Source organism: Carassius carassius, chromosome 6 (assembly GCF_963082965.1).
Source record: "Carassius carassius chromosome 6, fCarCar2.1, whole genome shotgun sequence".
Lineage (NCBI taxonomy): Eukaryota > Metazoa > Chordata > Actinopteri > Cypriniformes > Cyprinidae > Carassius > Carassius carassius.
In genome coordinates, this window is record NC_081760.1 from 39043509 (window position 1) to 39059577 (window position 16069).

General features: G+C 37.6%; 2 protein-coding genes and 1 long non-coding RNA gene across 3 annotated transcripts; all 3 read left to right on the top strand.

The window, feature by feature from the left end:
* The first annotated feature begins 1338 nt into the window (after window positions 1-1338).
* LOC132141748 (polymeric immunoglobulin receptor-like) lies at window positions 1339-9930 on the top strand. Its single transcript, XM_059551411.1, has 5 exons — window positions 1339-1680; window positions 1839-2174; window positions 2695-3012; window positions 3101-3430; window positions 9782-9930. Exons 1-5 carry the CDS (start codon window positions 1620-1622, stop codon window positions 9928-9930), a joined length of 1194 nt encoding a protein of 397 aa, XP_059407394.1. The 5' UTR covers window positions 1339-1619.
* On the top strand, window positions 6443-7332 carry LOC132142867 (uncharacterized). Its single transcript, XR_009434114.1, has 3 exons — window positions 6443-6541; window positions 6751-6794; window positions 6899-7332. It is a non-coding gene; the product is annotated as an uncharacterized LOC132142867 (long non-coding RNA).
* LOC132142066 (CMRF35-like molecule 2) lies at window positions 8337-8936 on the top strand. The gene is made up of 2 exons (XM_059551699.1): window positions 8337-8446; window positions 8605-8936. The coding sequence occupies exons 1-2, from the start codon at window positions 8389-8391 to the stop codon at window positions 8934-8936; spliced, it is 390 nt and encodes a 129-aa protein (XP_059407682.1). The 5' UTR covers window positions 8337-8388.
* Window positions 9931-16069: the final 6139 nt, after the last annotated feature.

Genomic DNA, 16069 nt, shown 5'->3' on the forward strand with positions numbered 1-16069 from the left:
GTCACTTAATCTGTATTTGGAGAGGATTTGTCTTTCTTTAAAATCTTTAATAAATAGATAACTGGCCAATTTAGTGGTTCTATTGAGGGCCGAGTAACATTGCAGTTTATTCTGGAGGGCAAAATGTGCTTTTAGTGCTTGATCATGAGTGACTTTTAGATGTTTATGGATATGGTTAATAAAAGGTTTGGGGTTGATGGGGAGTATATTCTGATGGATGAGTTGAAGAGCGAGTGAGTTCAGAGGATGAGGTTCTGCTGAGCTTTCATTGGCGAGGAGGGCTTTATATTGCACTGACTCTGGGTCAGACTGATGGAGGTGATGCCAGAACTGAACACATCTCTTCTGGATCTCCATGTTCAGCGGGTACAGGCCCAGCTCAGCCCTGCAGGCCGCAGTGGACGTGTTTTTGTGAACCCCCAGAATATTTTTGCCAATTTCCAATTGTAATTTTTCTACTGATGTTTTATCCCAATTTTTAAAATTTAGTACTGGTCCCCAAATTTCACATCCATATAAAAGAATTGGTTTTATTATTGAATTATATAATTTTATCCAGGTTTTAATGGGTAATTTTAAGTGTCCACATCGTGACTTTATAGCATAGAAAGCCCTCCGAGCCTTTTCAGCGAGTGTTTTCACAGCCAGACCGAAGCGTCCCGAAGCGCTGATGTCGATGCCCAGATAGCTGTAGCTAGAGCTGTGCTGCAGGACCTGGCCTTTATACAGGAACTGGTGTTTGTGTCCCTGAGATCTGGCTTTCTTCTGGAACACATGACTCTGGTTTTGTCCAGATTGACGGTCAGGGCCCAGTCGTGACAGTATTGTTCCAGCAGGGACAGGCTCTGCTGAAGGCCCTCAGGTGTGCGGGACAGCAGGACCAGGTCATCTGACCTCTGACCCCTGTAGAGTGAGGCCGGGCGCAGTAGAGCTCTCCAGCGCTGACGCCAGGTCATTGATGAAGATGTCGAATAGAGTTGGGCTCAGACTGCAGCCCTGCCTCACTCCATGGCCCTGCTGGAAGAACGCGGTTCTGCGGTTACCCATCTTCACCGCACTTTTGCTGTTGGTGTACAGAGATTTAATAATGTCAAATGTTTTTCCGCCAATGCCAATTTGTAGGATTTTGTACAGTAGACCATCATGCCAAATTGAATCAAATGCTTTTTTAAAGTCTACAAAACATGTAAATATTTTCCTTTGTTTGTGGTTGATGTTCTTGTTGATTAGAGTGTGGAGAGAGTAGATGTCTCTCTCTCTCTCTCTCTCTCTCTCTCTCTCTCTCTCTCTCTCTCTCTCTCTCTCCCCTCTCTCTCTCTCTCTCTCTCTCCCTCTCTCTCTGTCTCTCTCTCTCTCTCTCTCCCCCTCTCTCTCTCTCTCTCTCTCCCTCTCTCTCTCTCTCTCTCTCTCTCTCTCTCCCTCTCTCTCCCTCTCTCTCTGTCTCTCTCTCTCTCTCCCCCTCTCTCTCTCTCTCTCTCCCTCTCTCTCTCTCTCTCTCTCTCTCTCAGAGGAAGTGGGCAGTTCATTCAGCTGTTCTTGTTTAAGATGTTCACAGGAAACACTCATCTGAACACACATCGAGAGCTTCAGAAGAACTGAATCTACTAACAGAAGAGAAGATGACTGAAGAAGAGAGAAGAATGAAGATCATCTGGACTTTCACTCTGCTGATGATTCCTGGTAAGAGTCTGAACTCACAGTAAATCACTAAAACAGCAGAGACTTTAACTTCAGTTCATGTTGTTAAACTGATAAAGTGATGTGAATAGTCATAGAGAGAATCTCTGTTCAGTCTCATGAATACACTGGTGTTGTACTGAGATGCTGGTTTGTTGTAGATGTCCTGAGCTCCATCAGTGTGAGAGGATATTCAGGAGGAGGAGTTAGCATCACATGCAGATATGATAGAACATATACAGACAAGAACAAGTATTTTTGTAGAGGACAGACGACATCTATACAGACTGAACGGTGTTCTGACCTCATCATGACTGATAAGAAAAACAATCGGGTTAATTCTGGAAGATTCTCTCTGTTTGACGACACAACAGCAGCAGTTTTCACTGTGACCTTCAGAGATCTGAGTGAACAGGATTCTGGGACGTACTGGTGTGCAGCTGATATCTCTTGGGTTAAAGATTCCTACACTGAAGTGAATCTGATCGTTGAATCAGGTGAGTAACTGAGACTCTCAAACTCATGATGATCATCAACATCACACACTCAACACTGACTGTAATGTTATCATCTAAAAACTCCAGAAAAATTAACGAGGATAAATATTATGTATTATTATCTTGCAACATCAGGATTACACTCATAAAATTAGTAACCGCATATGAATGAATGAAAAGACATCGACCATGTGTGTGTTTGTGTGTGTTTATGTGGACACAAATTTGTATAATGACATGGTTGAGACAATGTGAAGGTGATTTATGAGGACACTTTGTAATTTAAAAGGTTTAAAAAATACTGAATGGTGTATTTTGAAAATCTAAAAATGCATAAAGTTTTCTGTGAGGGGTAGGTTTAGGTGCAGGGTTGGTGTATCGGGTGATAGAAACTATAGTGTGTATAGTGTGTGTGTGTGTGTGTGTAGATCTCACTGTCACTGAATGAAGATGAAGCATAATTTACAAAAATGATGAAGATCATCATCATCACACTGATATCTGAGTTTGTGTTCAACAGGTGAAAAAATCCGGTCTGTGACGGGATATTCAGGAGGACACGTCATTATAAACTACAAATATGAGATGCTAGAAGAAAATTCTGTGATAGGCGTTTGTGAAGCTGGAACATATCAATGTTTTACTCGAATAAAGACAGATAGAGCAGCAGAATGGACACATGACGGCCGATTCTCCGTTCATGATGACAGATCTTCACGTCTCTTACGTGTGTTTATCAGAGATCTGAAGGAGAGCGATTCTGGACAATATAAGATTATAGTCAGAGTTTCTGAAGACTACAGTTTCTTCTCTGAGTTTAAGCTGGACGCTAAGAAGGGTGAGCTGCTTTCATTTGTTTCTGTGCTGAATCGATGACTCTCTTGTTTAACTCTAACATTGCTGCACTTGATTCGTCTCTCAAACAGCTGATTGTTGTCAGGAGAGCATCAGTCTCTCAGCTGCTGCAGGAGCATCTGTGAACATCAGCTGCAGATACCCACAATCCCACAGGGCTGATGTGAAGTTTGTCTGCAGGAGATCTGGATCTGATCTCTGTGCTGAAGAGACGTCTGTGAAGGAGAGCAGAAGATGGAGCGCTGAGGGACAGGTGCAGCTGTATGATGACAGAGAGCAGCAGCTCCTGACGGGAATCATCAGTCATGTGACTCAACAACATTCAGCTGAATACTGGTGTGGAGTTCAGTCTGATGGAGGACACAAGAGCTTCATCACACGTGTCCTCATCAGAGACACAGGTACAGATCATTTTCTCACTCAGATTAATCAGAATGTAATTAAAAATCACAGCTAGCTTCCTTTCAGCAGATCACTGTTTTGCTTGACTGTGCAAAGAAAGGGATCATGATGTTTTTAAGGGAACTGATTCTGTTCATACAGGTTTACCAGCATGTTAGTTTTAGAGGATCTGTTCATATGAGCCTTTTTCTTTTTTAATTTCATTATTTAAATGTTGAGTACTGCAGATCTGGACTTAATGAAGCAGCATTAGTTGATCATTTAGACACAGTGTTTTTAACTATTTGAAGTGTTTATCTGGATGCAGTATTAGAGCAGTTGTGTTTCTGTGAGTCACTGATCCAGTCTTGTTATATAATTAAATAAAGCTGCAGTTTAAGATGCTCATCCAGTAACCTGCTATTAACTCTATTATTAACTGAGAAACCACAGACTTCAGTTACAGGAACTTTTGTTTCTTAGTTTCAGCAAACATGAATTCTGGGTAGTAAGTGTGTGAATGACATAAAGAACACTTATATTTACCATGAGATACATGATATCAAGTTCTGTGTGGGTAAAAAAAAGAAAGAAATAAAACCCCTTCCTTTAGAAATAGATTGCTTTGTTGTTTTATATACAGATTTTTCAGAAATATATTCATCATCATCATCACCTTCATCCTCATCATCCTCATCATCATCAGTTGAATCTCCAGTGCAGAGGGTTTCTGTGTGTCAGAAAGTGATTGATTTTAACGGAGTTTGAGATGTTCATTATCTGAAACAAACACTGAGCATCAAATGAGCCTCGTTCTGTAAACAGATCATATTTAGCAACATGGACACTGACTGTAATGTCAGAGGAAACCATGTCCTCCAGATGAGTCTGATTGTTTCTTCTGATATCTAAACATTTTGTTGTTGTTGTCTTGCTTTCCAAAGTTTATCACTTCTGTGTTTAAAACTTTAGTCATGAAGGGTTTTATTTTTATTTTTCTGTAAATCTGCTTTGAAACAGCACTGAATGTGAAAAGTGAAATGCATATAAAAATGAGTTTTCTAACAACTCTTGACAAACATTGATCTCTGTCTCTTTGGACTTGAGCATCTAGATTCAATCTGAGGTAAATCTCTAATTTAAGAAAAAGTTATTTAACATTTTAAATAACTTATTTAAGTTAATTTAACAATTTAATAATTTAAATCTAATAAAAAATGTATTCCATAATTGAAAAGTTCAGTTTAGAAGTGTCATCCCAGCTAACAGGGAACGTTCCCAAAACTATTTGTAAATGTTATGTAAATGTTATAAAAAAAACGTTCCTGACATAATGTTTCTTGAACAGTCTTATAATGTTTTCATAGTTAAAATACATTCGTAACATTGAGCGAAAACGTTCTCATAACAATGTATTTGTAACGTCTTTATTGTGTTATTTTTACTTGACTGATGATCACATTACAACGTTCTTGTAACGTGTTTATGGTGTTATTTCATAATGTTGAACAAATACATTCTTTAAACACCACTAGAATGTTAACTTCATTTTAGAAGTGATGGAACTAGTTGAAGTGTTGATCTGGATGCAGTATTAGAGCAGTTGTTGTTCTGCAGTCTTGTTCTATGATTAAAGAAGCTGCAGTTAAAGATGCTCGTCCTGCTGTTAACTCTATTATTAACTGAGAAACCAGAGACTTCAGTTAAAGGAAGTCAAACAAACAGCTCACGAATTTGTTTCTTAGTATCAGCAAACATGAATTCTGGGTAGTGAGTGTGTGAATGACATCAGTAACACTTATATTCACCAAGAGACACGTGATGACAAGTTCTGTGTGTGAAAAAAAAAATTATAAAAAAAAATCTTTCAGAAACAACTTCACCACCATCATCATCATCATCACCATCTTCATCATCATCATCACCACCATCATCATCATCATCACCATCATCATCTTCATCGTCATCATCACCTTCTTCTTCCTTCTCATCAGTCAGAACTCCTCTGGTCACAGGTGTTTCTAAATCGTCTCCATCTAGTTTTACTCCAGCAGGTGCTAAAGCACAAACATGGTTCCTGCTGTAACTTGTGAGGAGCTCTGACGCCCCCCAGTGGAAGAAAGGTTTATAAACATAAGAAAGATTAGATTTTCAACTCTAGATTTTCTTAATCATGTGTCACACAAGCATAAAAGTCGAGGTGGAGTTAGATGAGGTCTGATATTTAGCCTTCCTCAAGGGGTGTCAGTCAAAACACATCAGCTTCATCCTAAGAGCTGAACTACTGTTAGAACTGGAGTAATTTACAACCAAGATGCACACAACACACCTGAACACAGGCATTACAGGTTATCATTATTCACCACTGGTGTGTGTTCACATATGCAGGAATGTGTTTCTGTGTGTGGTCTATATTAGAAAAAGAATAAGTAGATTGACATATATGTATCAATAATATTATCCCACAGACATTCTGAACTGCTAGCATATTTTCTAATTAAATTCTTAGGTTAAATATTATAAAAGAAACAAACTACTGTATATAGACAACAATGGAATATTATACCACCACCTAGTGGTTAGAAATGGCAGACACTTTCATAATCAAAACCGCTTAGGTTTTGATACCTAAGGTAATTTACATAAACTGCAAGTATAAACATCATGTACAGAAACTTCAAATAAAGTGCTATTCAGTTTCCAATATGGCAGTAAAATACAGGAGCATAGGAAATATGACATACACATTCATAATGAACTGTTTACCTGTCAGTTATCATGAACTTGGTAAACAGATAACTAACTTTTGCTCATTGACACATTCATCTACACGTGAGCATAACTGAGTACAAGACGAGAACATTGTTTACAGCGCTTGTGTGAATGTTCAACGTGAAGCCTATAAACCTGCAAGCCCAGTATCATGCTCTGGTCAATCCTGTCCCAAACATCAAGCTGCACTCATGATCTGATCTGATATCCAGCTCAGAGTGATCAGACTGATTGATCTGATTGTTTATCTCCTGTGTGTTCAGGCTCTTTTCTGATCTCTGTCTCTCTGGTTCTGGTTCTGGTTCTGATCATCGTTGGTCTCTTATTACTGTTTCATTGTAGGAAGCATCAGTCTCGAGGTAAAAGGCCTTCTTGATGTCTTTAGATGCAGAAACTCCAAGTTTAAAATGCAAATATTTGTTTTCTTATTTTGAGTCTGTCGCCACCTGCAGGCTGCAATGAGACATGAGCAAAATACAGATACTTGATGATGTGTGAAAACATTTCCATTAGACACCAGTATTGAAATGTGATATAATGTCATTAATTTAGACTCTTGTATTGGCAGGCGGTGATTCGTCATCTGAGACTGAAGTAGGAAAACATGAAGCAGTCAGTCCAGTTACTGTATACAATAAGATGTAGATTTTTATTCATATTGAAAATAAATTCTAGAGATATTCAGAGCTGTTAATAATTTATCTGTCTCTCTTCAGGTTTCTCACACCGGATGTGATTATGAGGAGATTAAAGACACTCAAGGACAATTACCCACAAACCCCTCTGATTCATCTAACACTTATTATGCTACTGCTCAATTACCCACAACCCCCTCTGATTCAACTGTTTACTCTACAGTTGAGGAAGCCACTGGTGACTCTCAGATCTTCATCACATCTGCTGAGGATCTGAATTATATCGTGGTGAATTTCCAGAAGAAAGCAGACTGTCCTGACAGAGTCAGATTGAGGAATAATCAGGATTACAGTGAATACACTGCTGTCAATCCTCTCACTGTCTGAAGATCCACAGCAGACAATCTCAATGAGATGAAGACTTTGATTTTGGGTTTAAGCCTCTATGTTTGGTATTTGTGTTATTTACGTGGTTCTCCTCTGCTCTGTATTTAAGACTTGTAAGTCAGATGAGAAGGATGACAGTGCATGTTTCAGAACAGAAGTGTGAAATTAAAGCAGAATACGCAGCAGTGCTCAGTTAGTTTGATTAATGTCAAACTACACACCTGGCTGCTAGTGATTCTTGTAAAACATTTTTATTACGTCTCAGAGTTAAAAAGCTCACAAACTTTAACACATGCATCAACTATTGTTTTTTACTAACTTATAATGTAATAAACCTAGATGAAGTACTGATATTGTATGCCAATATGATGTGAATGGACTATGGAAAGATGGAATGATTAAAAAGCACAACTTCTGTCCTGTGACTGAGGTGAAGTGCGAGAGGGAGGAAGATAGTTTGATTAAATATTAACAGAACACAGGACATAAGAAATAAAGATGTGCTGAGATTAAACTTATAAATAATAATAATAATAATAATAAACAATTTGAATAAATTTATAATAAATACTGTAATGTTAAAAAAAAGGTTACACTTTATTTTGATAAACCGCTTTAGACATTCTACTAACTGTAAGTAACTTTGGAACTACATATGAACAAACTCTCATGAGAGTATTAGTAGAGTGACCATCAGAATAAAGTTTTAGCAGATATTAAGCAGACGGTCTACTAATACTCTAATCACTGCTAGTTGCTAAGCTATTTATTGGTAGTTGAATGTTTAAAGTGGATTATCAAAATAAAGTGTAAACAAAAAAATAACTGTTTTTGATGTTCCTATTTTAACCAATCAACAGTGTTTATTTTGTTACCATGGTAACCGCTGCTGTTTGCACGTGTGTCCACTAGATCTCACTGTTCATTTCTAGTCTTTGAGATTTTAGTCTGAATAAAGATTATAGAAACATATTTTTGTAGAAATCTCGCAAATAATTCTTTGAACACAAAGTTGCATTTCCACATGTATGTGAGTCTTGTATGTTTGTGTGAACATGTATTATCATCAGTTCTCTTTTATTAATTTCTCTCTCTCTCTCTCTCTCTCTCTTTTAGAGGAAGTGGGCGTCTCTCTGTCACAGTCGAGAGCTTCAGAAGAACTGAATCTACTAACAGAAGAGAAGATGACTGAAGAAAAAAGAATGAAGATCATCTGGACTTTCACTCTGCTGATGATTCCTGGTAAGAGTCTGAACTCACAGTAAATCACTAAAACAGAAGAGACTTTAACTTCAGTTCATGTTGTTAAACTGATAAAGTGATGTGAATAGTCATAGAGAGAATCTATGTTCAGTCTCATGAATACACTGGTGTTGTACTGAGATGCTGGTTTGTTGTAGATGTGCTGAGCTCCATCAGTGTGAGAGGATATTCAGGAGGAGGAGTCAACATCACATGCAGATATGATAGAAAATATACAGACAAGAACAAGTATTTTTGTAAAGGACAGTGGAAAATAACATGCTCTGACCTCATCAGGACTGATAAGAAAAACAAATGGGTTGATTCTGGAAGATTCTCTCTGTTTGACGACACAAGAGCAGCAGTTTTCACTGTGACCTTCAGAGATCTGAGTGAACAGGATTCTGGGACGTACTGGTGTGCAGCTGATATCTCTTGGGGTAAAGATTCCTACACTGAAGTGAATCTGATCGTTGAATCAGGTGAGTAACTGAGACTCTCAAACTCATGATGATCATCAACATCACACACTCAACACTGCCTGTAATGTTATCATCTACAAACATTAGAAAATCAATAACCAGGACAAATAAAGTATCATAATGTATCAAGTTTAAACTCATCAAATTAGTAAACATATATGAATGAATGAAGAGGCAGAGACTCAATGTGTGTGTGTAATCATAATATAATTAAAAAGAAAAACTAGCTTCCATTCAGTAGATCACCGTGTGTTGTATCATGTTGCTTGACTGTGCAAAGAAAGTGATCGTGATGTTTTTAAGAGAACTGATTCTGTTCATACAGGTTTACCAGCAGGTTAGAAAATAAGTAAAAAAATAGGAAGTTTCCTTACAAAGGTTCATGATTATATAGTCAATGCAGGTTAAAGTGCAGTTTTAGATCAGTGTTGCTGTTAAGAAACTGAACACAGAGTAAAGTAGAGGAAAGTGTTTGTGTTTTATTCTTCATTTCTTTATTTGATCATTTGGACGCAGTATTACTGTAGTTTTTAACTAGTTGAAGTGTTCATCTGGATGCAGTATTAGAGCAGTTGTTGTACTGCAGTCTTGTTCTATAATTAAATAAAGCTGCAGTTAAAGATGCTCGTCCTGCTATTAACTCTATTATTAACTGAGAAACCACAGATAAACTTCAGTCACAGGAAGTCAAACAAACAGCTCACGGTTTTGTTTCTAATTATCAGCAAACATGAATTCTGGTTAGCGAGTGTGTGAATGACATCAGTAACACTTATATTCACCAAGAGACACGTGATGACAAGTTCTGTGTGTGAAAAAAAATATATTCATTGTTTTATTGTTTTATATACAGATGTTTCAGAGACAACTTCACCACCATCATCTTCATCATCATCATCATCGCCTTCTTCATCATCTACTTCTGTTTTCAAACCCTCTGCATCAGTGTCTTCTGACATGTTCAATGGTTCTTGTATGCTAAAATATAAACATATGATTTGATATTAAGCTCAAAGCAGAGTATGTGAGCGGAGTGGAGTGACAACAACATCCCCTTCGTGCCCTGAGCATTTAATAATCACTCCGCGTAACAGTACATTTTCATCAGTTATTTTATCTACAGATAAAGATAATCTACAGACAATGCATTTCTTACAGATTTCTGCTCATTCATAATCAGATACAGATGAAGAAGCACTGTAAGATTCGATTTGTTTGAATGCATTATTGTGAAAGTGATTGCGTGTGAATGTGCTGTATCACCTGATCTGAGTGATCCATCTGTATCAAGCTATAGATAAATATGTTTAATTATAAATTATTGCTAAATATGTAGTTATATTACGGCCGTTGGCATGGATTGTACCTGTGATGGAGCGGTGGTGAAGCGCTCTTGGAGCAAGTGAAAACCACGACTCTCCGAATTAAAAAAAATCCGCTCCTCGCTTCAGTCAAAATCACACCGCTCCACCCACACTCTTGCTCAATGTACTCAGATTCACTCATTATTTCATCTTCTGTTTACAGGCTCTTCTCTAATCATCTCTCTGGTTCTGTTTCTTCTGGTTCTGATCATCATTGGTCTCTTATTACTGTTTCTCTATAAGAAGCATCAGACTTGGGGTAAAACTCCTTTAGATACAGAAACCCTCATTCATATCGAGCTTAAAATGAAGATTTATTTCTCCACTTTGATTCTATCGCCACCTATTGGCTACAGCTACAAAATACATATGTGTGATGATGTGTGAAAACTGACATCAGTGTTGAAATATGATATAATGCCATTTATTTAAGTCTAATTTTTGGCAGGTGGTGTATCGTCATCTCAGACTGGAGCAGGGAAAAATGAAGCAGTCAGTCCAGTTACTGTATAAAATAAGATCATTATTTTATTAATAATGAAACTAAATTCGAATCATGAAGATCTGTAGAGCTGTAAATAATTTCTCTGTCTCTCTTCAGGTTTCTCACACCGGATGTGATTATGAGGAGATTAAAGACACTCACAGACAATTACCCACAAACCCCTCTGATTCATCTAACACTGATTATGCTACTGCTCAATTACCCACAAACCCCTCTGATTCATCTAACACTGATTATGCTACTGCTCAATTACCCACAAACCCCTCTGATTCATCAGTTTACTCTACAGTTGTGGAAGCCACTGGTGACTCTCAGATCTTCATCACATCTGCTGAGGATCTGAATTATACCGTGGTGAATTTCCAGAAGAAAGCAGACTGTCCTGACAGAGTCAGATTGAGGAATAATCAGGATTACAGTGAATACACTGCTGTCAATCCTCTCACTGTCTGAAGATCCACAGCAGACAATCTCAATGAGATGAAGACTTTGATTTTGGGTTTAAGCCTCTATGTTTGGTATTTGTGTTATTTACGTGGTTCTCCTCTGCTCTGTATTTAAGACTTGTAAGTCAGATGAGAAGGATGACAGTGCATGTTTCAGAACAGAAGTGTGAAATTAAAGCAGAATACGCAGCAGTGCTCAGTTAGTTTGATTAATGTCAAACTACACACCTGGCTGCTAGTGATTCTTGTAAAACATTTTTATTATGTCTCAGAGTTAAAAAGCTCACAAACTTTAACACATGCATCAACTATTGTTTTTTACTAACTTATAATGTAATAGACCTAGATGAAGTACTGATATTGTATGCCAATATGATATGAATGGACTATGGAAAGATGAAATGATTAAAAAGCACAACTCAATGAGATGAAGACTTTGATTTTGGGTTTAAGCCTCTATGTTTGGTATTAGTGTTATTTACGTGGTTCTCCTCTGCTCTGTATTTAAGACTTGTAAGTCAGATGTGAAGGATGACAGTGCAGTGTTTTTTTTTTCTGCAAATGACACTGAAATAAATGATCAGAAACCCTGGAGTTTTTAAGTCAGATTTTGATGTGAATAAGTATTGAATGTTTCAGAACAAAAGTGTGAAATTAAAGCAGAATATGCAGTGGTCTTCGGTTAAACCTGGTCACTACTTTTTATTGTAAACATTTTATTAAGGCTCAGTGTTTAAAAAAAAACAATTAACTTTTTTTTTTTCTCTTGGTGCTTATTTTAAAAGCTTGATAAAAGAAAATGTAATAAACTCAGATGAAGTTGTGATATTTTATGCAAATGTGATGTGAATGTGTCACGATACACTCGGGAAAGAGTGAGGAGACGCAGGAGAAATCTTCAAATATGAAATTTAATAATAATAATAATAAAAGATTTAATGTCTTTGATTTGCAGTTGATTTTACCACATGCTCAATCGTCAGTTATTTCACTATTTCATGAAGATTATTTTATTTTCTTGATTTTAGGACAAACACAGTGTCTGGAAATTACATTGAAATAACACAAGTCTAAATCTAATGCATCCTGAGACTGTTGATTTGGTCCAGAAACAGTATAAATTATGTCTAAATGAACCTTAAATGATGTTGAAATATTTCTACTGACCACTTTTGAACTAGTTTTTAACCTTGTAAGGAGGTTCTGTGAACATCTAAATCGGACGTACAGAAGACGTCAAAAAAAGACGTCATAAAAACTTTCATTCTGGCTCCTCAGTGGACGTCTTTTCAACGTCTGCAAAGACATAAAAAGACGTTCACTGGACATAACTTTGCACAGTGGGTGTGCTGCTGTTTGCACGTGTGTCCACTAGATCTCACTGTTCATTTCTAGTCTTTGAGATTTTAGTCTGAATAAAGATTATAGAAACATATTTTTGTAGAAATCTCGCAAATAATGCTTTGAACACAAAGTTGTATTTCCACTTGTATGTGAGTCTTGTATGTTCGTGTGAACATGTATAATCATCAGTTAATAATCATCTCTTTAACAGTTTATTTTAAATGAAGTTCATCTGTGCATTCTCATAAACATATATCAGTATTGTATTAAAGGCTTCCTTTTATGCTCTTTTACAAGGTCTTGATTATTTATGTGTTTTTTTTTATTTATTCATTTATTTTTTATTTATTTTTTTTATTTTTATTTTTTTTTGGGGGGGGGGGGGGTGCTGTGATTGGTTAACTGGGCCGGTCTGTGTTGTGATTGGTTAGCTGGGCCAGTGTTTGTTGTGTTTGGTTAGCTGGGCCAGTGTGTGTTGTGATTGGTTAGCTGGGTCGGTGTTTGTTGTGATTGGTTAGCTGGGCCGGTGTTTGTTGTGATTGGTTAGCTGGGCCAGTGTGTGTTGTGATTGGTTAGCTGGGCCAGTGTGTGTTGTGATTGGTTAGCTGGGCCGGTGTTTGTTGTGATTGGTTAGCTGGGCCGGTGTTTGTTGTGATTGGTAAGCTGGGCCAGTGTGTGTTGTGATTGGTTAGCTGGGCCGGTGTGTGTTGTGATTGGTTAGCTGGGCCGGTGTTTGTTGTGATTGGTTAGCTGGGCCGGTGTTTGTTGTGATTGGTAAGCTGGGCTGGTGTGTGTTGTGATTTGTTAGCTGAGACAGTTTGTGATTGGTTAGCTGGGCTGGTGTGTGTTGTGATTGGTTAGCTGGGCTTGTGTGTGCTGTGATTGCTTAACTGGGCCGGTGTGTGTTGTGATTGGTTAGCTGGGCCGGTGTGTGTTGTGATTGGTTGGCTGGGCCAGTGTTTGTTGTGATTGGTTAGCTGGGCTGGTGTGTTATTATTATTACCTTTATTTAACCAGAATAAAACTAATTGAGATTAAAAATCTATTTTCCAAGAGCGTCCTGGCCAAGACAGGCAGCAGCACAATTAACAAGGTTACAGACATAAAAACATATAACATATAACATCAACATATAACAATTTGTACAAGTAATAAAAATTATAAAGTCATAAGAAATCAGAATTTCAAATATTATCGCAAGCGACAAACAACAGCAAGGATCGTCCGTCATAACTGAGTCAGTCATAACATCTACAGCCAGTTTGTGTAGCTTCCATGTTGTTTAAAAGTAATTTAAAATCAACCAATGAAACTGGCTCCTTAAGATTCAGGACATTTTGCAGCTGATTCCAAGTGCAGGGAGCCACATACTTGAACGCCCCTTTTCCCAGTTCGGTCCGGACTTGAGGGACAGATAATAATAATAAGTCCTCAGAACGAAGACAATATCTTCCCATACTTTTCTTTTCGATGTAAGATTGGAGGTATGGGGGAATCAGACCAAAAACTGCCTTATAGATAAACATATACCAATGATTAAGTCTACGGGTGGACAATTCAGACCAACCAACCTGATCATACAAAGAACAGTGATGAGTAAGTGCTCTAAAGTTTGTGATAAACCTAAGAGCTCCATGATAAACAGTATCCAACAGTTTCAAGCTTGCGATGGAAGCATTCATGTATATAACATCGCCATAGTCCAGCACTGACAAGAAAGTGGCAGCAACAAGCCTCCTTTTGGCCTCAAAGGAAAAATATGACTTGTTTCTCAAATAAAAACCCAATTTCAGCTTTAGTTTTTTTTTACCAACTGTTGAATGTGAGGTTTAAAAGAGAGTGAATTATCAATTAGGATACCAAGATACTTGAATTGAGATACAGACTCAATCTCGGAGCCCTGAGAAGAAGTGATGGGTAGAAGGTTCCGTGAATTAGATTTTGCATTTGAGAACAACATAAGTTTTGTTTTGTCGTCATTCAAAACAAGTTTTAAATCGAACAAGGTACGTTGTACAGTATCAAAAGCAAGTTGAAGCTGACAAAGAGCTTGGTTTGGAGTTGATGCAGAGCAGTATATCACAGTATCATCGGCATAGAAATGAAAATTTGCGTTGGAGACATTTTGATCAAGATTGTTGATATATAAAATGAATAGAAGTGGTCCCAGCACTGACCCCTGGGGCACACCCTTGGATATACTAAGAGGGCTGGAGGTGAGACCATCTGCCTGTAAACACTGGGATCTACCTGATAGATAGTTTTCAAACCAGCAAACTGTTTGTTCTGACAACCCGACACTGAGAAGTCTTTGTTTTAATATTGCATGATCCACAGTATCAAAAGCCTTCGATAGGTCAGTGAAGAGAGCTGCAAAATGTTGTTTTTTATCTAAAGAGTCAATAAAATCATTTACTACTTTTAGGGCTGCTGTAGTTGTGCTGTGTTTTTTAAGAAAACCTGATTGAAAATTAGACAGAATATTGTTGATAGTTAGAAACTCTTTCAATTTGTCGTTCACCAGAGTTTCCATAACCTTGGCCAGGACAGACAGTTTCGAGATGGGTCTGTAATTATTTAAATCAGTCGGGTCGCCTCCTTTTAACAGAGGAAGAACAAATGCGGATTTCCATATAAGTGGAATTTCATTCGTGTCCAGAGAAAGATTAAAAAGATAAGTCAAAGGCGGTGCAATAAAATCAGATGCTAACTGTAGAAAATAAGGCTCCAAGTTATCAGGACCAGCCGATTTTCTAATGTCTAAAAGTGTGAGGGCTTTATGCACTTCTGAAACTGAAAATGGCTTAAAACTAAAAGAATTACTGACTCCAGAATGACCATGAGAATTACCTTTAGGATGATTCTGATGTGAAGTGTTGAGGGAATCAAATAATGAACCAGAGGCAATAAAATGCTCATTAAAACAGCCAAGCATCTCAGTCTTATCGGATAGTTTATGTGAGTCCTTAAGAATACATGGTGGCAGCTCAATGCCAGTTTTGTTTCCAGCCAAGGATTTAATCGTCTTCCAGAATTTTAAGGGGTTATTTTAATTATTTTTAGTTTCTATAAGTGGTCAGCTTTGGCCTTTCTGATAGCCACAGTGCACAAATTGCGCAGTCTCCTGAAGAGCAGCCAATCAGAATCCAGGCTTGTTTTCCTGGCTTTTGCCCAGGCCTTATCGCGCTCATGAAGAGAGTTGGCTAAATCTACAGTGAACCATGCATTGTTTCAGCCTTTTACTCTATATTTTCTGAGGGGAGCATGCTTGTCAACAATTTCTTTAAAACCATCATAAAAAATTTCCAAGCATTTTCAACAGCTGCAATAAGATACATTTTATCCCAATCAAAATAAAACAGGTCAAATAAAAACCCTTGTACCGAAAAATGTTTTGTGTCGCGCTTAATAATGATACGTGGCTTGGTTTTGGGAATTTTTTGTGTTTCTGACCGTGGCAACAACACAGTGGTCACTAATGT

What these genes read in the sequence shown, in the direction of transcription:
- LOC132141748 (XM_059551411.1), top strand. Translation starts at nt 1,620, where the DNA reads ATGACTGAAGAAGAGAGAAGAATGAAGATCATCTGGACTTTCACTCTG. An exon ending in TAAGCTGGACGCTAAGAAGG is followed by an intron (nt 3,013 to 3,100) that starts GTGAGCTGCTTT and finishes TCTCTCAAACAG; the next exon opens with CTGATTGTTGTCAGGAGAGC. An exon ending in TGTCCTCATCAGAGACACAG is followed by an intron (nt 3,431 to 9,781) that starts GTACAGATCATT and finishes TTTTATATACAG; the next exon opens with ATGTTTCAGAGACAACTTCA.
- LOC132142066 (XM_059551699.1), top strand. Translation starts at nt 8,389, where the DNA reads ATGACTGAAGAAAAAAGAATGAAGATCATCTGGACTTTCACTCTGCTG. An exon ending in CACTCTGCTGATGATTCCTG is followed by an intron (nt 8,447 to 8,604) that starts GTAAGAGTCTGA and finishes GGTTTGTTGTAG; the next exon opens with ATGTGCTGAGCTCCATCAGT.